The sequence below is a fragment of the Fusarium redolens genome (assembly GCF_020744475.1).
Source record: "Fusarium redolens strain MPI-CAGE-AT-0023 chromosome Unknown BKA55scaffold_21, whole genome shotgun sequence".
Classification (NCBI taxonomy): Eukaryota; Fungi; Ascomycota; class Sordariomycetes; order Hypocreales; family Nectriaceae; genus Fusarium; species Fusarium redolens.
The window spans coordinates 256,010-277,387 of NW_025763684.1; the positions used below are offsets into that span (position 1 = coordinate 256,010).

Genomic DNA, 21,378 nt, shown 5'->3' on the forward strand with positions numbered 1-21,378 from the left:
TGCCATTACAGCGTAGGCAGGCGCAGTTCTTGAGACATTCTTTCTCTATTTGCCAGCTGAGATCCTTACGGGGAACGTGGAACGGTGCCCATATTGGTTTGGCGGATGAGTCTTCCATCCTTTTCTAAGCGATCTTTGTTTGGCCAAGCAGGCACTCCGTGTTCCCCAAAGTATCTGTTGCGGTCAGGACCAATCGATGACGGCAACGAAAAGCTCCCCCACTGTGTTTTAAATACTATACAAATTAGCACAGTCAATAAACAGATCATCTTCTGGGCCACCATACATTTTGTCTGCATGTGTCCAATCAAGTGCAAATGGTAGAGGTCGATCGTAGTCGGCGAAGTGAGGTGATCAGATTATAGAAAATAGAATCTTACTTATAGTCGCAGACAGGGGAATGTTGACTAACATTTAACTTAGCTTGCACCGACCATTAAAAGCAAATTCTCTGGGATTTTCTACAGTATAGGATACTTTCGGCCGTATACTATACAGCCGATAAGCGTCGAGTGCAAGATTAATGACAGATCTTGAAGCAGATAGAGAACACTGAGGGACACCGTTGCATCTACAGATGTTGTCATAGGGTGTACTGCAGTGGCTTGAATAGGTTCCCCAAAAGTTCTGATTAGTCCCCCAACCGAGTGCTACACTAAAAAAGTAGGAAAGCAATATCGTCCGGTATTGCCTTCTCCATACTCGTGGCGAATCACCTCAACGTCTTTATTTACGATAATCAGAAGATGATAGTAGCTACGATACGAATATACATTGACTTGTTAATAATGCAGCTACAAGTTGACATGAGGCACAAATTCAATGAGCCAGCCATATATGATCAATCTATAGCCTAGCCTTATCATCGTCATGGAACAGACGCTCCGATGAGCTATATAGCCTTCCCATGATTAGTCTTGGAATATCAAGTACCTCAGCAGGTTGATTAATCATGCTTACCCTCAACGGAGCACAAGGTTGCCACAGCTTAGCCACTGTTTCCAGGAAGATTTTGCAAAACAATAAAGTTGTAACTACGTCTGCCCTATACCAATTTCTTATTTTAGAAGCTTTTAGAAAGTCCAAGCACCTCTGTTAGTCTTATCTCTCTCAATCGTTTGCTAAATAAAAGATATTCATTGGCCCTAATGCAGTACAAGCCGATGCTGGTTGGTGTCGCCTCGGAATATCGCGGTCATGATTCCTACGGCGGTAAATTTCCAAGTGTTCGTCATCTTATTGATAAATTCGAACCTATATATCCTCATCGATGGCTTATTGTACTGTCGTTGTCTTTCCCCTAGTGTCTTCTTGTGCCCAATTCTCATATCCTACGGAGTCAGTCACGGAGAGAACCAAAAGCATTCGGTCACGGTCCAAGATCCAGATATGACATCCGCGATCGAATTCAACGTCAAGGGAAAGCGGAAAACATCTAGCCTTGTCCTGGTCATAGTAGAGCACGAGCGTTTTGTGATTGGGAGGTGTGTCGGTAGAATCTGGTTGTAGAAGACAGGTCGCATCATGCATATCCATAAGATAAAGTTGGCGAGGCTTCACGATACAACCAATGTAAAGGTTAAACTTAGGAAACTCTACTATCCATAGATGCTCATGATACTGATGATCATGAAGTGTACTTAAGAATCGTTCTAGATCATGATCGAGTCCAACTTTCTCCTTTGTTGGTTTTGCAAGAGCGAGTGCTATCAATGGCGGTTGCTCTAACTTACTCTCTGGTTGCATGTACTGCATATCCCATCCTACCAAGGCAGGTATCAAATTTGTTGTTGAAAGTATGCTGTCCAGCCAATCCAAATCTCGGAAAATCTCAAGCCAGGTACTTTGATACTCAGTCCGACTCCTGAATCTTTCCGAAGCTGACTCTTCCAAGAAATATTCGTCTGAAGTGGTCATCATGGAACATGCGTAGCAGTATCAGGCGCATTGAACTGCCAAGTTTTGAGTACGGACTAGATCTTTATGATCCAATTCTCCGGCCTAATAATGACTGGGTTGATTTTGAACTGTCATAATACGTAAGTCGGGAGATTCATTGATAAGTGTGTATCGCAAATAACCTCAGAGCCCGAAGTAAGCACGCCTACTGCGAGGCAATATTTCCTAGGACGCATCTCAGCAGCATCAGCCATCCAAGTGTTGGGTACCTCGTTTATGCTAATCGTGCTGCTGGCAGAAAAAGGTCGTTTGGAAAGATGTAGAGAGACTACTGGAATAAAAAAAAATGCGAAAACAAAAAGGAAAACTACGACCGGATGGGCTACAGTACCGTCGCATTCATTTGGTGACAATACGAACATCTTGCAATTGCATGTTGGCTCCTTTCATCCCATAATCCATCCCGGTGGATTAGACATCGTACTGCACGGTAAATCCTACTAATCACTATAGCAGGATAGTCCATTCATATGAGATTGATGGCAGAAGTTACGCATTCTCTTACAATGATGTCAATCCTAACAATAAGGAGGACGCATCTGGCGTGTGAGTTCTGACAATGTTTATCCGCTGGCCATTCATGTCGGCGGTCCGCTTTCAAACTACTCGCCACACTAAATGAGCCTGCGGTTCGGGTTTTTTATTCCACTGGCAGTCCTTTGTACAGTAGGCCAGGATCAGCTTTACTCATTTATTGGTTGTTTGCTGCCAAAATAAAAAAGTCAGCAAACGAGTAACCGAACCTTAGCTAGTCCACAGCCAGAAATAACAATAAGACACTAGCGCGCATCCATTTAGTGACAATACCAACAGCTTGGGACTGTATGTTGGCTCCTTTGATCCCATACTCCATCCTGATGAATTGCCCGTAATGGAAGGTCGAGGGCAAGCGTCCGAAACAGGTCACGTTTGGTTAGTCTTTAGACAATTCTCGTGAAATCACGGAGGTCGACTACCGATGCCTGGCCCGCACCTCATCATGGTGAAATCGGTATGGTATATTTTGGACCTTTCCAAACAACGTTAAGATCACCCAGGCTCTCATAAGGCAGGACTCTCGCGACATAATAAATTTTCAGTCTGAGAATGAGTCAGCTGGGAGAGTCGTAATTGTACATCATATCTATTCTTCCATTTCGTTGTAGTACAGTTTCAACATGGAGCTTACCGCAACAGCATTTGTTCCGAAACCCGTCCGTATTATCGTTATAGGTGCTGGGTCAGTATACTCCCAGTTTCAACTTAGATTGGTAATTAAGCGTCACAGGATATCCGGCATCCAGTTTTTGAAAGATGCAACCACACGATTGTCAAACGTTAACATCACTGTTTATGACAAGAACAGTCAAGAGGGAGGAACTTGGGCCGAGAATAGATACCCCGGGTGAGCATTCCATTCACCACTAACTGATCATGGCCAACTGCTGAAATCTACAAGATGTGCATGCGACATCCCATCCCATGCCTACCAGTACAGCTGGAACCCCAATCCCCGGTGGAGCCGCTTGTATGCAGAGGCGGCTGAAATCTTGGACTATCTAAAATCAACGGTGACTAAGTTCAATCTCCAACGATATATTCAGTTCAGTACAACCTGTACCGGGGCAAGCTGGGATGAGAAGAACTCCGAATGGAATGTTGCCCTGCAAAGGAACGGGACGCCTGATGATGAAATCTCTGTTAAATGCGATGTTTTTATTATTGCTATAGGAAGGCTGAATAACTGGAAGCTGCCAGACATAGAAGGCCTTGACACGTTCCAGGGGCGTGTAATACATACAGCCAACTGGCCCCAGGACTTAGACTGTCACGGCAAGGATATAGCTGTGATAGGAAACGGAGCCAGCTCGACCCAGTGTCTAGCAAGCTTAGCCAAAGGTGAGACTCTTGGCGGTACAGACCCAATGCTTGCTAACAACTGCAGACGCGAGATCCATCGGTAATTTTGTTCGTGGACCAACATGGCTGGTTCCGCATGTATTTTCTCGCAATGGAGAAGCGCAAGTCAACTGTGGGCACTCTTCCCCTTGCTAATCAAGCCTCTACCACGTCTAATACGCCGGTAGATTCCCATGACTCCATCAAGAAATTCGAAACCGAGCCCGATTCGTACTTCCAATTCCGCCTTGGGATCGAGAAAAAGCTGGCATATAGCTTTCGAGGTCTCTGGGCGAACTCAAACGCTGCTCGAGAATTCACTCAAAATGCAAAGCAGCACATGATCGCCAAGATTGATGACCCACAGACCTTGAAGGCCCTCCTTCCTACTGACTATAAAGCCGGTTGCCGTCGCTTCACGCCTGCTGACAAGTATATCGAGGCTCTAAATAAGTCAAACGTAGAGCTCATTTCTACCCCGATCAAGCAGGTGGAAGGAAAAGATATTATCATGAATGACGGCGAACGACGAACATATGACATAATTGTCTGTGGTACAGGTTTTGAGCCATACGCGCCGAGGTTTCCGATCAGAGGGCGCGGAGCAGCTAACTTGTCAGATCTATGGTCAATGGATGGGGGCTATGAGAGTTACTTGGCTGCAACAGTCGCTGGATTCCCCAACTTTTTCGGTATGTAGATCCACTCATCAGCTCGTCCCAAAAGGCTAATCTCTGCCTCAAGTTTTCAATCCGCCAATCTGTCCGGTGAATGGCTCAGCGTACCCTGGAATTGAGCGTACGAGTGACTACATTATCAGAGTCATCGACAGGCTACAGAAGGATCGCCTGAGAGCAGTCTGTGTCAAGCAAGCAGCTCAAGACGCCTTCAATCGCTGGGTTCAATCACGCATGCCAGAGATGGTCTGGGCGGAGCCATGCTCATCATGGTGTAAGTTGGCCTCTATTACCCTGCGTTCACATTAATCAGGACTGAGTTCTATAATGCAGACAAGCTCCCTAACGGAAAAGTTATCGTTCCATGGCCAGGGACAATACTTCACTATTATGCCGCAACTGAAATAGTGCGATGGGAGGACTATGATCTCAAATTTGATGATGATAGTCAAAAGTATGCATGTTTCGGGAATGGTATTACAGTGGAGGGATTTGCTCCTGAGAGTATACCTTGGCTGCGTCGCGCTGATCAATGCTTATAGCCTCAAACTTGGAGCTTTACATTCGATGAAAATACGTTTGTTATATGCTAGAAGAACAAAGGATAGCTGGATTTAGTTATTCGATTATGGAATACAGAAACAGGACCCGTTTCTTATCTCGACTCCCGGTAGTGGTCTAGAAAGGGCGAATTCCATCAACAATCAAAATAAAGAGTACCCTATAATTACATATCCGCACCCTATATTTATTGTCTCTGCAGTACAATCCAGATCCTGCTAGATATGTCATGATAATGTGTCAGAGTTTCTTTTTTTCTTCTATCAATCCTAGCAGCGACTAACAAAATCAATTCTACACGAAGGCGATGGTGGAAAGAAATATGATGTAACCCGATAATTTAGAGCGTGCCACCAGTTCCTTCCCCATGCGCCGTTGAAGATCGCTAGTCCTAGGAAAGCCTAGGGGTTGATGGTTACAAACGAATAGACTCATAGACAAGTTTCTCCTTATACCAGTTATCCTACGTTTAGGTAGTAAAGGTAGCTACTCCTTCTATTATCAACCGATATAGCATGTCCTTTCCAACCCTAACCTTGAAGCGGTCAAGGCAATTCCGGGTAGTGTCTAGGATCAGGCGAATGTGGAGAAGTGAGAATTGCTGTCGCTGACGATCAAACAGATTGCATGCATACCAGCGCACAACTAGACATGATTACTTCTTAATTAGATCGTCCATTCAAGAATATCGTCACCAAAACATCATGACCCGTGGATCCCCCCATCCAAGATGTGTCAGATCATAGTGGATGGGGGACGATTTCTTATCCCAAGCAGCAGTAAATCACGTTGCTGATTGAGTCATCACCAAGGCTTGATTTTTATCATTTGAGAGGATATTCTTAGTTGACGCTTTTTACACACAGCTCAGGCAGCAGGTTCTGCCTGAACTCTGAGGGATTGGGCATTTTTAATGTGTTCTCTTGATACATCTCGTAGAGATATCATAAGTTCAAACAATCAATTGATTCATCGATTAATTATGGTTGATGGCTGACTCCGTTGGAGTAGACACCAGTATATTTGTTTGTTATTAAGACGATTAAGTATTTGGTGTCATGCGAATCGAAACTACGCTTGTGACAGGTTATGGGCGACAAGAGGACAGACGAAGAGGCAACGGAATTGTTTCGTATTATAGACCGCAGAATGCGGCAGCTTATGAAACAGACATCCAGTTGGTGGTGATGAGGAGTCACTATAGGGACTAGCTGAAATAGGTAGAGGTAATAACAGTCATCCATTTAGTTATAAAAGCAACACAAAAATCCAAGATCAAGCCACTGCAAGTGGACAGCTTGCACAACTGCCTCTTCGCTTCCCACCTCCCGAGCAAATGCAAAATAAAGGATGCGAAAGCTTTCCAAATTCCCACCATATGGGTTGCTTTACAAGATACAGAGCATCCTAGATATTCGATCGATTCTTAAAACGTCGATTATCGAGTAGTGGAGTAGATCGTGCCATTATGCAATAGTTCGGCATATATAAACTGTAGCCTCACCCTCTAGTGCAGAGGCATGTAATCTTAGATACAAAGAATCAGTGCAGGGTTTGGAAGGGAGAATAAAATATGTAAGAAGTTCAGCTTCTGTATAAGCTGAAAAGATGTCTGGTCAAGGATCAATTTCTGGTCTTTTATCTATTGGCTAACTTCAGAAAACAATCAAATTTAATATCTGGAGTTACGACTCGAGTGTTCCTAGGAACGTCTCTCTAATTACGTAGCAGCCCAATCTAGCGACAGAGGATGGAACTGTTACGCGGTATCTAAATTCTGTGACCCATCTTATTACTGGAATGTGCTAAGATTCTCATTCTACTGTAGAATGCTGTACATGCATGCCATGCATGCCACTGGTGACTGAAATATGCCGGCATTTAGAAGTGGAGAAGTTGGACGACTTATACTGCCCATGGGCTGCTTCCTTAGCGCCACAACGAGAACTGACCGTATGACTGGCAGCCAAAGATGGCTGTTTACATTGTGGTTACCCCATGAGGGATATGTAATGTCTACAAAGCACGTAAGTTCCATGCCTCTTGGTTTCGTTCAGTAACCCCTTTACTAGGATCTGTCTCGCATTTCCAATATTGACATCAATAAAAATGAACTCTGTCAATAACAAATTATTTGTCTCCTGGACTGGCCTTATTCTTGGGCTCGCGTTATCGGTCGTTGTCATCGCTCTGCATCGTCGTTATTTTTCCGACTTGTCAGACGTTCCGGGGCCTTTCTGGGCATCTGTGACTCGGCTTTGGCACGTATGGATCATCCTAGAAGGTAAACAAAATTTGCGACTCAAGGCTCTCCACAGGAAACATGGGCAGTTCGTTCGCATTGCCCCTAACGAGGTCAGCGTTTGTCATCCACACGGATCTGCACTACTCCTTCGCGCCAATCTACAGAAAGTCAGTTCTGATCGGTCGATATGCTACTGGTGCAATGCCATTGACAATCTGCACAGGGTGACTGGTATCGTGTCACAGCAGTGCCCGATTGTCGGTTTCAGAATCCTATGTCAACTACGGACCCCAAGAAGAAGAAAGCTATTTCGAAGCACTTCGCACCAGGCTATGCGTTGTCACAAGTTCTCAAGAAAGAGCCAGATGTCAATAAGAACATCGGGTATTTACTGCGTTGGGTAGAAAAGCACGCCGAAGACCGAGTGCCGATGGATCTGGACAGATTTATAACATATACGACTTTTGATAACATAGGCTCCGCCTTATTCTCTGAGCCATTCGGATTCATTAGGGCAGTACGTCACATCCCGCTTTGCTTGCATATTCCTTCTCAATGTGTCTCAAACCCTGGCCAATATTGTTCACTTGCGATAATGAAGCTGACTTCTACAGGCTCGCGACATCGGCGGGACGTTGAGGAACAACGTTGCATTGAGTAGATTTGCGGCGGTCGCGGGTTTCTTCATAGGCCCTTTGCGTATCCTTATCAATCCTCTTAACAGTTGGTTGGTGTTTCTACCTATGGGACGCCTCTACAGAACCACATCAAATGCCATCAAAAAGCGGCTGAGTAATCCTGAAGCACATAATGACATGGTCGCTCATTGGTTGAGCGCTCACGAAAAGTCTGACACACTCAGTCTTCGAAAGATCGAGGCACAGGCCAACGTCAACGTGGGAGCAGGGGCCGAACCTGTTTCATGTATGTACCTCCTCCCTTGGACAATACCGCTATCCACCCTTGTCATTTATTAATTCAGGCCAACAGCTGCAATACAGAGTCTTTTGTATCACCTGATTCAGCATCCCGAAGCGTGGCTCCGAGTTCGTAACGAGATTGACGCCGCGAAAGCTGAAGGCTCGTGCCTTGGTCGCGTTGTTTCGTATCGTGATGCCGAGAAGTTAACATACCTACGACCTTGCATCAAGGAGGCTTTGCGTATGTTTAGCCCCACGACCATGGGGCTACCCCGCGTAGTAGCAAAAGGAGGAATCAACATCGCAGGTCGGCATTTTCAGGAAGGCACAATCTTGAGCATTTCTCCGAAGTGAGTGCATGAAACACTAAGTTTCTGCTCTGCGTATGCTGACTGCGCCTAGTGTGGTGCATTCTTCGAAGGTCATCTGGGGTGATGATGCCGATCAATGGAATCCAGAACGTTGGATGTCCGGAGACGCGAAGAAGCTGGACAGAAACTGGATAGTGGTAAGTTGTTGAAATGCCAGGTCTTGTGTAGTATTAACTGAAACAGTTCTCTGCCGGATATATGACGTGCCCAGGCCGTCATTTTGCGTGGGTACAAATTTTCAAAATGGCGGCTACTTTATTACGTGATTATGATATTATGCAAGTCGACCCCGAGAACCAGTGGCAATACCAAGCTAATTTCACGGCTCTAACTCATTCGTGGCCTGTCTGGATTCACAAAAGGGATACAAATGGCAATGCACTCTAATATTGAGACTCTTCCCAGAGATTGAGAGCAATCCTGGGGAGCGTTTTCAATATTTCCAGAGTGTAGATGATATACGAGTAAGACAAACAAGCGAACTGGCTACTGTCGCTGTACTTTCCAGCTTCGAGCCGTGACTTGAGATATACAAACCGGGAAAAAACTGCCCTGATTTCAAGAGAGAGAAAAAAATCTGAAGTGAATTATATGCAAAAGAAGACAAATGAATTGGTACTGATAAGCTTGTTCCGGTCAATCCTTTGAATTAGTCAACGCTAAGTTTAAAGCTTTTAAGACACTCAAACTGGCGAGCTTGGTACATCTATTGTGACTATTTGGTTTAAAAATGGCTTGGCTGTGGTTCTCAATGAATTTTTCAAGTGTGTCATTCAAGGTGTAAATGCGAATGTCCAGCGCGGTTATCACGTCCGTTACACTAATACCAACCGAACTTCTTCAAGTTAGAAAGTGTTCTTGATAACTCGAACTTGATCCGCAGTATTGCCAACATTTTAACCTAATAAATTGTCCTTAATTTCCGGGAAAGCGGCTGCAAATCGTACATGGGCGGCTCGCATGAATAACCTCCATTCTGTTTTACACTCATCACACAGACGGACGCCCCCAAACCGCCGAATGCCCGGGCTGCTAGAAACTGCGCTGTCGCAATGAGAACAGCTCTTCTCAGCACTGCTTTCCAGAAGGCTGCAGAACCCAGGAATCATCAGCTTGTCGGATTGGATGATGATATCCATATAGCGTCCATCTTTGGCTGGTTTCACAGCGTCACCTTCGACCTTATTCCAGAGTTTGAAGTTGGCGCGCGTCAATTCCACCACTTGGTCTGTCTCAGGTCTTCCGATCATTAGACGGTCTTCGACGAATCTATACCTTCTTGTCATCATATGGATGGGGCCTCCGAACGGCCTCACGAAATTAAGGACGCAGCGTTTTGCAGGATCCTGTGCCCATGTAACATCTAGCGCCCAGAGAATGTCTCGGTAATCTCGGTAGTTCTCAACCCGCATCTCATCGCCAACATATCCGAAAGTACTGTTGGTTTCGCCTTCGGCGCGATGCTTATAGAAAGCAACGGCGTCGTAAAGGGTATCGCTCAGCTCCGCAACAAGTTGCAACTGTTTCTCATCGAAGGGCATATCGCTAAAGCCGTTACACGCCAGGGCGCTAGCAATCGTATACCGAGCTAAGGCGTCACAATCGCGGAGCCGGAACCAGCACTGTGGAGACTTTGTGAGAGCGTTCAGATAGCGACCGAAGAGCTCAGAGTCACGCCGCTTCCTGGACTTCTCGGCTGACATGAGCAAAAAAGTCCTGAACTCGCGGGCCATATCCTCTCGCATCGAAGTTCCTCCAAACAGAGTACTGAGGAGCTCATCTAAGTCGTAACCGATGATATCTTTACTGTCGACTTCCGGAATCAAGTCGCCGCGAAATTCGGCGATGATAGCAATGACAATAGTCCGGTTGAACGCCAAGTATCTATCCCAGCTATTCCAGTCGGGTATAACGCATCTAGCATACTCCCAAGCACAAGCAAGAGTCTCGGCGATAGTTTCGTTCGAGAGGTCAAACGGTTTCAACCCGTTTCTCAACTCTGGTGGAAAGTACCACTTCTCTTTGGAAACATTGGCACCCGGGTGATACTCATTGCTGCCTCCAGTTTTGTTGTTCATGATGTTCGCTCAAACAAGGTAAATGAAAATAAGGAAGTCATATGAAACTTTCGAGAAAGAAAAGATCTTAGATGATCAGAGGTTCAATATTTCCCATTTATTTATGCTCTATGCAAGATCTATTTCCTCAAATAGTCATCGTAGATGAAGTTCCGGGATAAATATGGCCCCCTTGGGTGAAGTCCGGAAAAAGACGTCATACCTAACCGACGCAAACTAGACACTGAATGTGATGTAAGACTTCTTAGCATACAGTGAAAGCATATACTAAGGCCTTCAGACTCACCATATTCATACTTTCATACCTACTTTTAGCTGGTTATTGGTACATCGTCTAACAAGTTGTTGGCCTTGTCCTCAACCCTGAGCATTCAACCAATCGTGAGTTTTGCGGTCAAGATCCATTCATTTTCAGAATTAGATAGTTGCTAAGTCGTATAGAGCCTAGCGGACCACTTCAGCAAGTTGACACGAAGGATTGGGAGACTTTTGAATAGGCTTTCAACATCTGTGTGTTATGGTTGTCTGACAGCGTGGGCTGAATGACACTGTTCAATATTTAAGGCCCAAACTCAGAACTTCACATTTAGCTAGAATACTCTTGTTTTAGTCTATAAGTATATAGCAATTTAATTTACTAAGGTCAAGTACTAGATACAGAGAGAGGGCCCGTTCCTCATTTTGACTTCCAACAGTGGCCTGGAAACGGGCAGTTTCATCGAACGTCAGAATAAGGAGCACTATATATTCACATATCCCCTATAAAATAGACTGCAACTGCTGGAGGTTTGGTATTATGCTGACCGATGTGGTTTCTTGGCCTGCCAATGTAATGGAAACCAACCTAAATAAATGGAATGCCACTTCATTAGCCATGGGGGAAAAGAGGCATTTGAACATGGAGGGACCAACACGACGCGGACAACCACGCAAGTACAGTATTGAGCAATTGCACCTTCCTCTCCAACAATAACTCTCGTTTATAAACGTAGCAATATATCATTCTTGGGTAGGTTTCCACACTGTCTGATACAAAAAGCGCGTATCTCGATGTATTTACCTGATAGATGCAAGCGACAGTACTTATAACTCGCACTGTCGGCCTGTCTCCACTTCCCCACATTCGCGCCCTGGAACTCCACGCAGCAGCGGTACTTCTAATTACTTCATTCGCTAAGCCAGAAATTGCTTACGCACCCATAAGGCGGCCAAATTCTGACAGAACATCTGCTTATCAGGTAGAGCCATGTACCCAGATGGCCCCACCCTAGACTTTACAAAAAGCATGTTTTTTTGGACCGGGAGGTGCAAGTGCCCAATACTGTAGAAACAACGAACATTCCAACGAGGCACATTCCGGCTAAGCCCCCGATGAGAGATATTTCAGATACTTCAGAACACGGGTTAGTGTCGATCTAGATCTCCGCAACATACAGTACATTCATTGTAACAGAAGGCGAGATAGAACATACTCATGCTGATAGTCGACCAGAATAGCAGAAAGGGGCCAATAACGGACCAAACAATGCCTAAAGTAACTCAGCTGAAGTAGGCCATATTAGCAACTTAGTTTCTTTAGGAGCAGCAGTGGGGAGTACAAGCCAATGGCAGATCTAGAATATATTAGTGTACTCCTCCTATGTTGGCTTATTTTTGTCAGACATTACGTGTATTCGGTTCATTGATGTGAATTGGTGTATTCATGTTCTGTTCTGTTGAAATCTGCCCCTTAGAGGTTTTACCATTTCGGCTGTAATCTTAACGTATCCCTGCTTGCACGTGAGGCCCCAGCACCTGTTCAACAATTTTCACACTGAAGACTAGAAACCTCTCTATTGGGGGCTGCTGATAAAACATTCGATAAATTAATATATATAGAGCTTGTAGGTCGCTGCTTTATTGCAATTTCAAAATGAAATACGCATGTAATGTTTATTAATCGAACTCCAACTCAGAAGCGGTACGATATGATACAGAAGCTTCATTACTATCATAATACTGATCCAATATAATACAGGTTTTTCAGAGAGCGATACCCTTGTGAAACACCATATACTGTTTCATACTCTATAGTAAGATAAGTAGCTCATTCGGTTATTAGGAAAAGACCAATGGATAGTCGTCTTTTAGGAAGCTACAGGGGCCTTGCGCCATATAAGTGTCTCGTTCTTATGGGTTACCGTAAGGTACGAGAAAGATCAAATCTATTACAACGCATCAAATCGGCCACGATACACAATATCTACTCATAAACATTGTGTTCTGTAATTGAAGACCCATATTCGGAGAAAAACCTGGGATAAGCAAAGAAAGGAAGCAGAATCTTTCATCCAGTTCGCTTGAGGAGCGAGCCATGAGTGACGAGATGAGGTTCAAAAAGTAGGACGTCATTATGCTTTTTCCCTCGCCTACTAACCGTAGTGTACAACCCGAGACGAAAAGAACAAGGTTTCACAACGTAATATTGTACTACCATCACCGTATGTTCATTTTCGTCAAGCTTCCCATAATGTTTTTCACGGGAACAGATGGTTTCACGACAGAAGACTGTACTACCACCAACGTATTTTCATTCTCTTGCACAAATTATCCTGTATTTTACGGCAGAACAGCAAAATGATAAATACCAGGTTTGAGACAGGTCAAACGATGAAGAGTACTAGAGTATGAAGAAAATACAAAAAGAATAACCCTAACCCTTAACATTGATTACTTTACTCTGAATATCGAGAGTTGGTCGTGTTGCTGGCGTTCGTAAGCAAGCCTCAAACCTCAAGTCAGATAATTGTTCTAACGTTACAGTATTAGAAGCAAACTCAGTCCGGCCAACACATCATCGCTTTGAACCAATCCAGGATGCGGTCAAGCTTCGACGTTGCTGATAGACGGGCTATCAATCATCTATGGAACTTAGTAGTCGAGAAGCTACTCGAGTTCGCAAGTAGGCGTCACGAACTGTCAGAACTCGAGGAGAAATATGTCCGGTATTGGAAAGAGTGGTTACGCAAATATCAGTCATTAGAGGGCCCAAATTACCATGCCAAGGGGTATGCTTGGAGACATATCAACGACGCAGCAAATGTCGACCATGGCCTCGCTTTGCTGATAATAATAGTCAGCAAAGCGACACATCTCATGAACCTCTGCCCGACATACTGTTGTTCCTTGGAATTTCAACATTGGTGGTATGTATTGGTAGCGAACGGCAATTTCCAACCACTGGTTGCCTTGCGCACAATCTTTCAGGAACGTGGACTTGACGAGAATCTAGATCTAGACAGGTAGCAAGGAGGATTCATGGGGAAATACTATGAGGTAGCTGGCTGAGAAAATAATATGACACCTATAATACCCTAAATACACCAGAGACTAAATATAAAATTTCTATCCCTACTTCCTTGCTCTTTTTGCAAGGGAAAGAAAAGAGAGAAAGCAGCCCTTGACCATGTAAATAAGTGAAGCGCTAGTCACAACACACCAGATCCAATGTATAGCAGTGGATAATTTATGAATGCCGGAAGTAGCTGAGCTGGCTCCAGATTATTCTTATCTTGCAAAAGGAACGTTTGCGGAGTTATTTCGAGCAATAGACCAGGCCCGTAAGTAGGTCAAGACTGGGAATAATTGCTTCGTCCGTGAATGGACGATTCCTGACGGCCAAATTTTATTAAGTACGTTTGTATTCTCACCTCAAATAGTCGTCCTCTTGCTTTCTAAACATAAGCAGACATTCGCAAGTAGCCATGTTCATTCAATACACGGTGAAGGACATCTTTTCCTCTCAAGCAGCGCCTCTGGTAGCCGCGCTAGTTTCGAGCTGGATCATTTCTGTGATTGTGTATAAACTTTACTTCCATCCTCTCTCCAAATATCCAGGCCCTTTCTGGGCACGCATCTCAGCATTTCCGGCGTACTACCGTACTAAGAAGCAGAATCGCCATATATGGCTCTGGCAACTACAGCAGAAGTATGGTGAGTTAAATTCTTTACGGGCCGCTAATAGGAAGATATAGTCTGACATTTTCATATCAAATAGGCCCCACATTCCGCATTACTCCCAATAGTGTCTTGATCAACACTCCCACCGGCGCCAATACCATCTTCACCAATAAAGCCAATGTGAAAAAGGCAGAATATTACAACGCCTATCCTCGCAACATTCATGCCATGACAACGTGGAACACTATTGATAAGACTATTCATGCTCGGAAGAGGCGCGTCATGAACAACGCCTTTTCCGATAAGGCAATGCGCTCCTGCGAGCCGTTTATCCAAGAGAACATTGATCGATGGTTCGAATTGGTCAACAAAGAGATTGGTAAAAAGCAATGGTCCGACTCTCTGAACATGGCTCAATGGTCAGATCATCTCGTTTTTGACTTCCTTGGTGATCTATGTTTTGGTAAATCGTTTGGCATGAAGGAGCACAATAGCGATCTGCGACATATCCCACGCCTCATGACCGACTTTATGGCTCTTCACCCCGTAAGAGCCTCCTTCAAGAACGCCAGTACATTATGGCTATGACTAACTAGAGATCTAGATCGCTTATTCCCCCTTTACTGCTCTATGGGTATGGCTCAAGCCTCGTGGTCTCGACCGACTCCTCGCTGTCGCCGCACCTCCTGCCCTAAGTAGATGGCAAGACTTTGTCGAGAAATGCTTCGAAGAGAGAGTAAAAGTCGAAGACGACACTCAAAATTGAACAAGCCCGAAGCTGACAGCCGAAAAGACTTCTTCCATTATCTCCTTCAGACCGTGGACACTGTAACTGGAAAGGGATACACCAAAGATGAGCTATTTAGTGAGAGCGAGTCTCTCATTATTGCTGGCTCTGACACGACTGCTACCAGCATAGCTGCTGCTTTCTTCTACCTTTCGCGCAGCCCTCATATCCAGGAGAAGCTCGCAAAAGAGATTACTTCTGCGTTCTCTAGTGCTGAAGACATCAAGAGCGGCACGACTCTTTATTCTTGTCAGTATCTTCGAGCCTTTATCGACGAAACACTGCGTATGAGTCCTCCCGTTCCAGCCGATCTTGCTCGAGAGGTCGAGAAGGGCGGAATCGTTGTCGATGGGCAGTATATCCCTGAGGGTATCAACGTCAGCTGTGCATCCTACTGCCTTCACCATAACCCTGCGTTCTACCCTGAGCCGTTTAAGTTTTATCCAGAGCGTTGGATAGTTGATGAGAAGAATGAGTCTGGTGTTTCGGCTGAGAGCGTTGCTCTGGCTCAGAGCGCTTTCATGCCTTTCTCTAGTGGACCTCGGGGATGTATTGGAAAGAACCTGGCCTATCTTGAGATGAGTTTGGTTTTGGCGAGGATTGTTTACAACTATGAGATCAGGCCTGATATCACTAGTAATCTTGGTGGCGGTAGCCTTAATGCTGTCGAGGGCCGTCGCACTTGTGATCAGTACCAACTACATGATATATTCGTCGGTATTAGGGATGGACCTATGGTGCAGCTTGCAAAACGGACTCGTTCGGCGTAGCCTTTTCTTTTTTTTAATAATACTCACTGCGGCTCCAATAGGTCTCGAGGGTTTGATTTATTATGCATGCCAGCTGCTCCATACCTTCCTTGCAGGCCAACCCCCACTTGGCCCCTTAGGGTTTTGCCTACCTCCAAGTCAGCTACGACCTGGCTTATCCTATCCTATCCTAACTACTACTAACGTGTTTAATAAGTAGTCTGACCGGACAAGTAGTTTAACCAAAAATAATAGCTCTTAACTTTCAAATTATAATAATAATACCACAAATTATCTAATCAATTAAAACTACTCACTATACTCTTGTCTAGACGCCGCAATTACCTCCTGACAGGTCCTTGCATTATGCCCGGCCTTGCCGCATATACCACAATGCCGAGTACCCCGTCGCGCCGACCTTCCTTGACCACCACCATACATGGACAATCTGTATAACATGTTAAGAAATCCGTTAACATGTTAAACAGAACAAGATAAGAAAAAATACAGACTACTGGATAACAGGATAAGGAACACGACAGTAAGCCAATGAGGCGATGAAATTAAACAATTAATTTATCGGCTCTATTCTATATCAATCAATATCCTCTCTGTCTTCTAAATCGTCAACAGAATTAGTATGATCATCTTTTAATGCGGAAAATATCATCGGTAACCCAAATCCACCGCGGGATGTAGGTATGACATGACCTTCGCGCAGCCAGCTGCCTATACACTCTACCCTCTCAATATTTGCACATTTAATCCGCAGCCTATCCCATTAGCATGTCCTGCGGGCCCCAGAGAAGGCTCTCTCTGGCTCGGATGACTCTGGTGAAATGAAGAGTACCGCGATGGCCATGTGGCTAAGTCGTGGATATGTTCTCCGCTGCTCAGATGCGCACCACCATTGAAGCGGCGTGGAATCGATCTCTATCGGCTCAGCGGTAATGAAGGTCACGAAATCATCCTCAGAACGCAACACGGCGGTCTTTACCTTCATATTCCTCGCCAACTGAGCTAGTTTATTACTCTTGTGTTCCACAATGTCCGCCACAGCGCTCGGAGCGGCTGGAGGCATAGTAGGGAGCTCAATATTGTATTCTTCCTCCCAAATCTCTTGTGCTCCGCCAATTGCGTTGTCGTACCACCCATCCGGCTAGTGCTTAATGTAGGCGTCTCGTTTTCGAAGGGTCGAAAAGGAGAGCGGCGGAATAAACGGGAACGTCCTCGGTCATGGTATATTTTTTATCCATAATGAACCAGCCCATATCGATGGCATGTAGCATGCGTTCATCGCGTGTCTCGGGAGCGCTGTAGTGCCGCTATAATCGTATCAGCATCTATCTTAGCTGTTGAGACCAGCGATGAGATGTCCGCACGGGTCCCGGCCGCAGAACGCATGCGAGAGATGGTCTGGGCGGGGCCATGTTCATCATGGTGTAAGTCATCACCTCTGTTACCACGAATTAACGTCAGTCGAGACTAAAACGCGGTAAAACAGATAAGCTTCCTAATGGAAAAGTCATAGTTCCTTGGCCAGGGACAATACTTCACTACTACGCCGCCACAGAGATAGTAAGATGGGAGGACTATGAAATAAGGTTTGAGAATGAGAAGCAAAAGTTTGCAAGTTACGGAAATGGTATTACACGAGAAGGATTTACTCTTGATAGTATACCTTGGCTGAACCACAATGATCAATATATACGGCCTCAAACTAAGAGCTTCACATTTGGCTAGAATACTCTTGTTTTAATCTAGAAGAATATATTACAATTTAATTTATTCAACTCAAGTATTAGATACGGAAACAGGGCCCGTTCCTTATTTTGACTCTCAACCGTGACCTGGAAACGGCCAATTCCATCGATCAAAATACGGAGTACCCTATAACCACAAATCCGCTGTAAAATAGACTGCTGCTGCTGGAGGCTTGATAGTATGCTGACCGAGATGCTTTAGTGGCTTGCCAGTGTAATGGCAACGAACCTAAGTGGAATACCATTTAGTTAGTTATAAGGGGAAAGAGGCATTTTAACATGGAGGGACCAACAAAACGTGGACAACCACGCAAATATGCAACAGCCCAGGACAAAGCGACAGCAGAAAGTCAACGCAAGCGATAGAAGCGGTAGATAGTAGCAGCTAGTAAGAGGGGCTTGCCATACAGTGATTTCTACACCTTGCACCTTCCTTTTATTACAGCAGAACAGAAAGGAAGAGAGCAATTAAGAGCAGGCGCTGTATGGACTTGAGGATACGAATTTCACATTGATGGTGTGAAACTAAGGTCCAGGAATGGGCTTTAGGAAATGCGGATATAAATTCAGCCGTAAGTGGCACAGCATGGGCTTGAGGAAATAAAGACGAAAAGCAAGCGCTGTATGTAGGCGTTAGCGACTATTACCCTTTCAGTCAGAATAGACCGCCGGGCCCTATCTAAAATAGCTTTTCAGTATGACACATCTAGACATATGTCCAATGGAGATACTTAAGGCTCGGACAACACAGTTCGTCGTGACTCTGCAAGTGCTCTCTCAGGCGTGAAATCAGATGATCCATGTTTTGGCATGGTTGCATAAATGTCAACCTTATAGAAAACAATTTTTGCCACTGAATCTGTTTACAAACATACGTCACTGTCTGAATCTATCGCCCTCGATGAGTCACTTAAATAAAACCAGAAACGGACAAACCTTCCGAGACATTGATGCTTGGGAAGCTCTCAAGAAACGTGATTTAGAGTATGCCATCAACCTTCTCGTCTCAGGCGAATGGACCATCTATGGTGTCATAAAAGACGGCTGGAGCTCTTTGGACGCGAGGGTGGGCGGTGAAAGATGTCACGAGACCGCCCTCCTGGCCTTGATCCTTCGCCGCCTTGTCATCAAGTACTTAAGAGACAGCAAACTTCTGGAGGAATTCAAGGCACTTGTTATCGAATATCGCGCCAATCACGCTCAAGATAAACTGTGGACCAAAGTTTTTAAGGTTCAAGATGTTTATGTTGATAACTCTAACCGTTACAGCCAAATCATGGAATCAATTATTAACACTATAGGTCCTGACTGGACAATGTTTATTGGTTCTGCACGGACACTTGCATCATTTAGTGTGCTCAGCACTATGGAGTGTGGTTTGAGTGTTTATTATCGTCGTTTGGGGGACGTCCTTGTCGCCACGAGCAAGGGACAACGTGCAGCTGGGATGGGAGAATATCATGATGCCGAGTACCCACTACGCACTTCATTCACCGATGCTTCTTTTAAGCTCATTGACAAGCTCTCTGCTAAAACTTTGCCAGAAAGGGACTCGGAAAAGCCTTTCGGTCCAGAGCCTCTGGCCTACAAGACCCTTCCAGAGCAAGCACGAGAGGTGTTCCACTTCTCAAAAGCCAACAAGATCATTCCAGGTCATAATGATTGTCCTATTATCGTGGGGTCATTCTCCGCATCTATGCAGATCTTGGTTAGGCTCTGTTGGCTGTACAAGATCCCAATTACGCTTTGTATGCCCCGTCTGCGATACGAGAAAACTGTCGGTGATTTAGAGAGCTTGGCGACATATAAGCTTACTTCGGCACCTGTGCGGACTTACGTTGCTGCCCAGAAAGCAGGAGGAAGCTTTAAAATGGTAGACTCCATAAAAGAGGGTATTGAAGACGAGCCGTGCTGGAAGCTCGGTGGCTACAGCATGTATCATGAATCACAACTCGGAAGTCTTCTCTCCTCGGGAAATGATGACGAGTATAACAAAACACTGGATCAGGCTGAAGTTGGTCATTTGATGTCTCTATTTGGCTTTGTCCATCCCGAATATCCACTACAAACTGAAAACGGAGGCGCTGACCTTGTGGCGTTGCGAAGGTCAATATGTGGAGAAATCGCCCAATCAGCTGAGCTAACTTTGGAGGGCATCAATTCTGGTTGGGGGTTGAAAGAAGACGGTGGAGTGAACAACATGAGCCTTCGCTCGCTTGCTTCCGCTTGCAATAAGATCACCAGTCAGTACAATCTTCAGGACACGGTTCTCGCATATCAGCGCCACATCGATAAGAAAAGGGCCTCTTATCGAATGCAATGCAAGCCTATACCATTCACCTTTGACCACATTGACATTTCAACTCCAAGACATGAAAAAGCCAAGTGGACTGGCATTCTCAAAAAGCACCTATATACTACGGAGCCCATGTATGCCAATCTTTTTGTGGTAGGTAGGACGGTTTATAGTATGAGGGACCAGACAGAGGCGGACAGGCTCATGATTCTCGTCAACAACGATAATCAGAAGCTAAACACCTTGCTCGAGCGACATCCTGAGCATAGTGTTTTCTTAACGCAAAATCACCAGAAAAAGGTTGACGAGTTTCGAAAAAAGGAAATTGGAAAGAAAAAGGCCAGGTCTAAGGTTACAGAGAAAAGAAGTTCCTAAGCCCCACATAATGCATCATCCAATATATATGTACTCAAATATCTATATTGGGTTTAGAACAAGCTTGGTTGTATAATGAGTGAGATGCCAACATAAAGGTAACATTGATATAGTAACAGAGAAATGAGTTCTGAACGAATATCAATGGAGTATAGTTGACCATTTCGATGTACTCAGTTAGCCTCGACATAAGACATCCTACCTAAAAGATGTTGTCAATTTCAGCGTCGTAGCATACCTGAGATCCCGAATTCTCAGGACGCGAGCTCGTTGTCACTTTTACCGAACATTGGCGTTAGATAGTTTAACCATGCAGCCTATGAGGGTACTCTTGTCTGTATGGCTGTGCTTAGAAGAGAAGGCATCTGATAAACTACGGCCGTTGTGCATCCTAAGCCTTCCACTTTGTTTGATATCTAGCTTGGCCGGCATATAGGTAGATCAAGATACGTCACACGGCCATTTCCATCAGTGGCAGTGGCGGCAGTGCCTCTCATGAGTCACTGTTATGAATAGTCCTAATCGAATGGATGGAATAAATCGCAGCCTTTTCGAGAATTTGGACATGAATGCACTCCCATTATGTCATGAGACTTGAAGCAAGGTCAATACTACGAGTTAAGCTTACCAGATATAGGCAGTGCCCCAAGTTAAGCATGGCCCAACTTTCGTTGCCGAGCTTTACGAAGTGATCTATGAAAGCATGAGGATGAATGAGTGAAACTGAAGCTCCTTTGTGCCTTATTTTATCTCAATCCCTTACGAGCACTTGGTGTGATA

General features: G+C 44.9%; 8 protein-coding genes across 8 annotated transcripts; 6 read left to right on the top strand and 2 right to left on the bottom strand.

Moving 5' to 3' along the window:
* Nucleotides 1–1,275: 1,275 nt before the first annotated feature.
* BKA55DRAFT_545014 (uncharacterized protein) lies at nt 1,276–1,917 on the bottom strand (the record flags this gene model as incomplete). The annotated part of the gene is made up of 1 exon (XM_046190774.1): nt 1,276–1,917. One exon carries the CDS (start codon nt 1,915–1,917, stop codon nt 1,276–1,278), a length of 642 nt encoding a protein of 213 aa, XP_046043389.1.
* A 1,199-nt stretch (nt 1,918–3,116) lies between these two features.
* BKA55DRAFT_545015 (uncharacterized protein) lies at nt 3,117–5,056 on the top strand (the record flags this gene model as incomplete). Its single annotated transcript, XM_046190775.1, has 6 exons — nt 3,117–3,343; nt 3,398–3,837; nt 3,884–3,970; nt 4,026–4,529; nt 4,582–4,788; nt 4,848–5,056. The coding sequence occupies 6 exons, from the start codon at nt 3,117–3,119 to the stop codon at nt 5,054–5,056; spliced, it is 1,674 nt and encodes a 557-aa protein (XP_046043390.1).
* A 2,128-nt stretch (nt 5,057–7,184) lies between these two features.
* BKA55DRAFT_598567 (cytochrome P450) lies at nt 7,185–8,594 on the top strand (the record flags this gene model as incomplete). The annotated part of the gene is made up of 4 exons (XM_046196260.1): nt 7,185–7,487; nt 7,616–7,837; nt 7,935–8,244; nt 8,311–8,594. 4 exons carry the CDS (start codon nt 7,185–7,187, stop codon nt 8,592–8,594), a joined length of 1,119 nt encoding a protein of 372 aa, XP_046043391.1.
* A 913-nt stretch (nt 8,595–9,507) lies between these two features.
* Nucleotides 9,508–10,689, bottom strand: BKA55DRAFT_545017 (uncharacterized protein; the record flags this gene model as incomplete). Its single annotated transcript, XM_046190776.1, has 1 exon — nt 9,508–10,689. One exon carries the CDS (start codon nt 10,687–10,689, stop codon nt 9,508–9,510), a length of 1,182 nt encoding a protein of 393 aa, XP_046043392.1.
* Nucleotides 10,690–13,545: 2,856 nt separating this feature from the next.
* On the top strand, nt 13,546–13,803 carry BKA55DRAFT_474704 (uncharacterized protein; the record flags this gene model as incomplete). Its single annotated transcript, XM_046186162.1, has 1 exon — nt 13,546–13,803. A coding segment is annotated over one exon (258 nt), but the record flags the coding sequence as incomplete, so codon positions are not given.
* A 629-nt stretch (nt 13,804–14,432) lies between these two features.
* On the top strand, nt 14,433–16,185 carry BKA55DRAFT_696187 (cytochrome P450; the record flags this gene model as incomplete). The annotated part of the gene is made up of 4 exons (XM_046200240.1): nt 14,433–14,661; nt 14,726–15,174; nt 15,233–15,323; nt 15,422–16,185. 4 exons carry the CDS (start codon nt 14,433–14,435, stop codon nt 16,183–16,185), a joined length of 1,533 nt encoding a protein of 510 aa, XP_046043394.1.
* Nucleotides 16,186–17,563: 1,378 nt separating this feature from the next.
* Nucleotides 17,564–17,862, top strand: BKA55DRAFT_484522 (uncharacterized protein; the record flags this gene model as incomplete). Its single annotated transcript, XM_046186208.1, has 2 exons — nt 17,564–17,606; nt 17,669–17,862. Coding segments are annotated over 2 exons (237 nt in total), but the record flags the coding sequence as incomplete, so codon positions are not given.
* Nucleotides 17,863–18,828: 966 nt separating this feature from the next.
* Nucleotides 18,829–20,598, top strand: BKA55DRAFT_524915 (uncharacterized protein; the record flags this gene model as incomplete). Its single annotated transcript, XM_046188744.1, has 1 exon — nt 18,829–20,598. The coding sequence occupies one exon, from the start codon at nt 18,829–18,831 to the stop codon at nt 20,596–20,598; it is 1,770 nt and encodes a 589-aa protein (XP_046043396.1).
* Between the last annotated feature and the right edge of the window lie 780 nt (nt 20,599–21,378).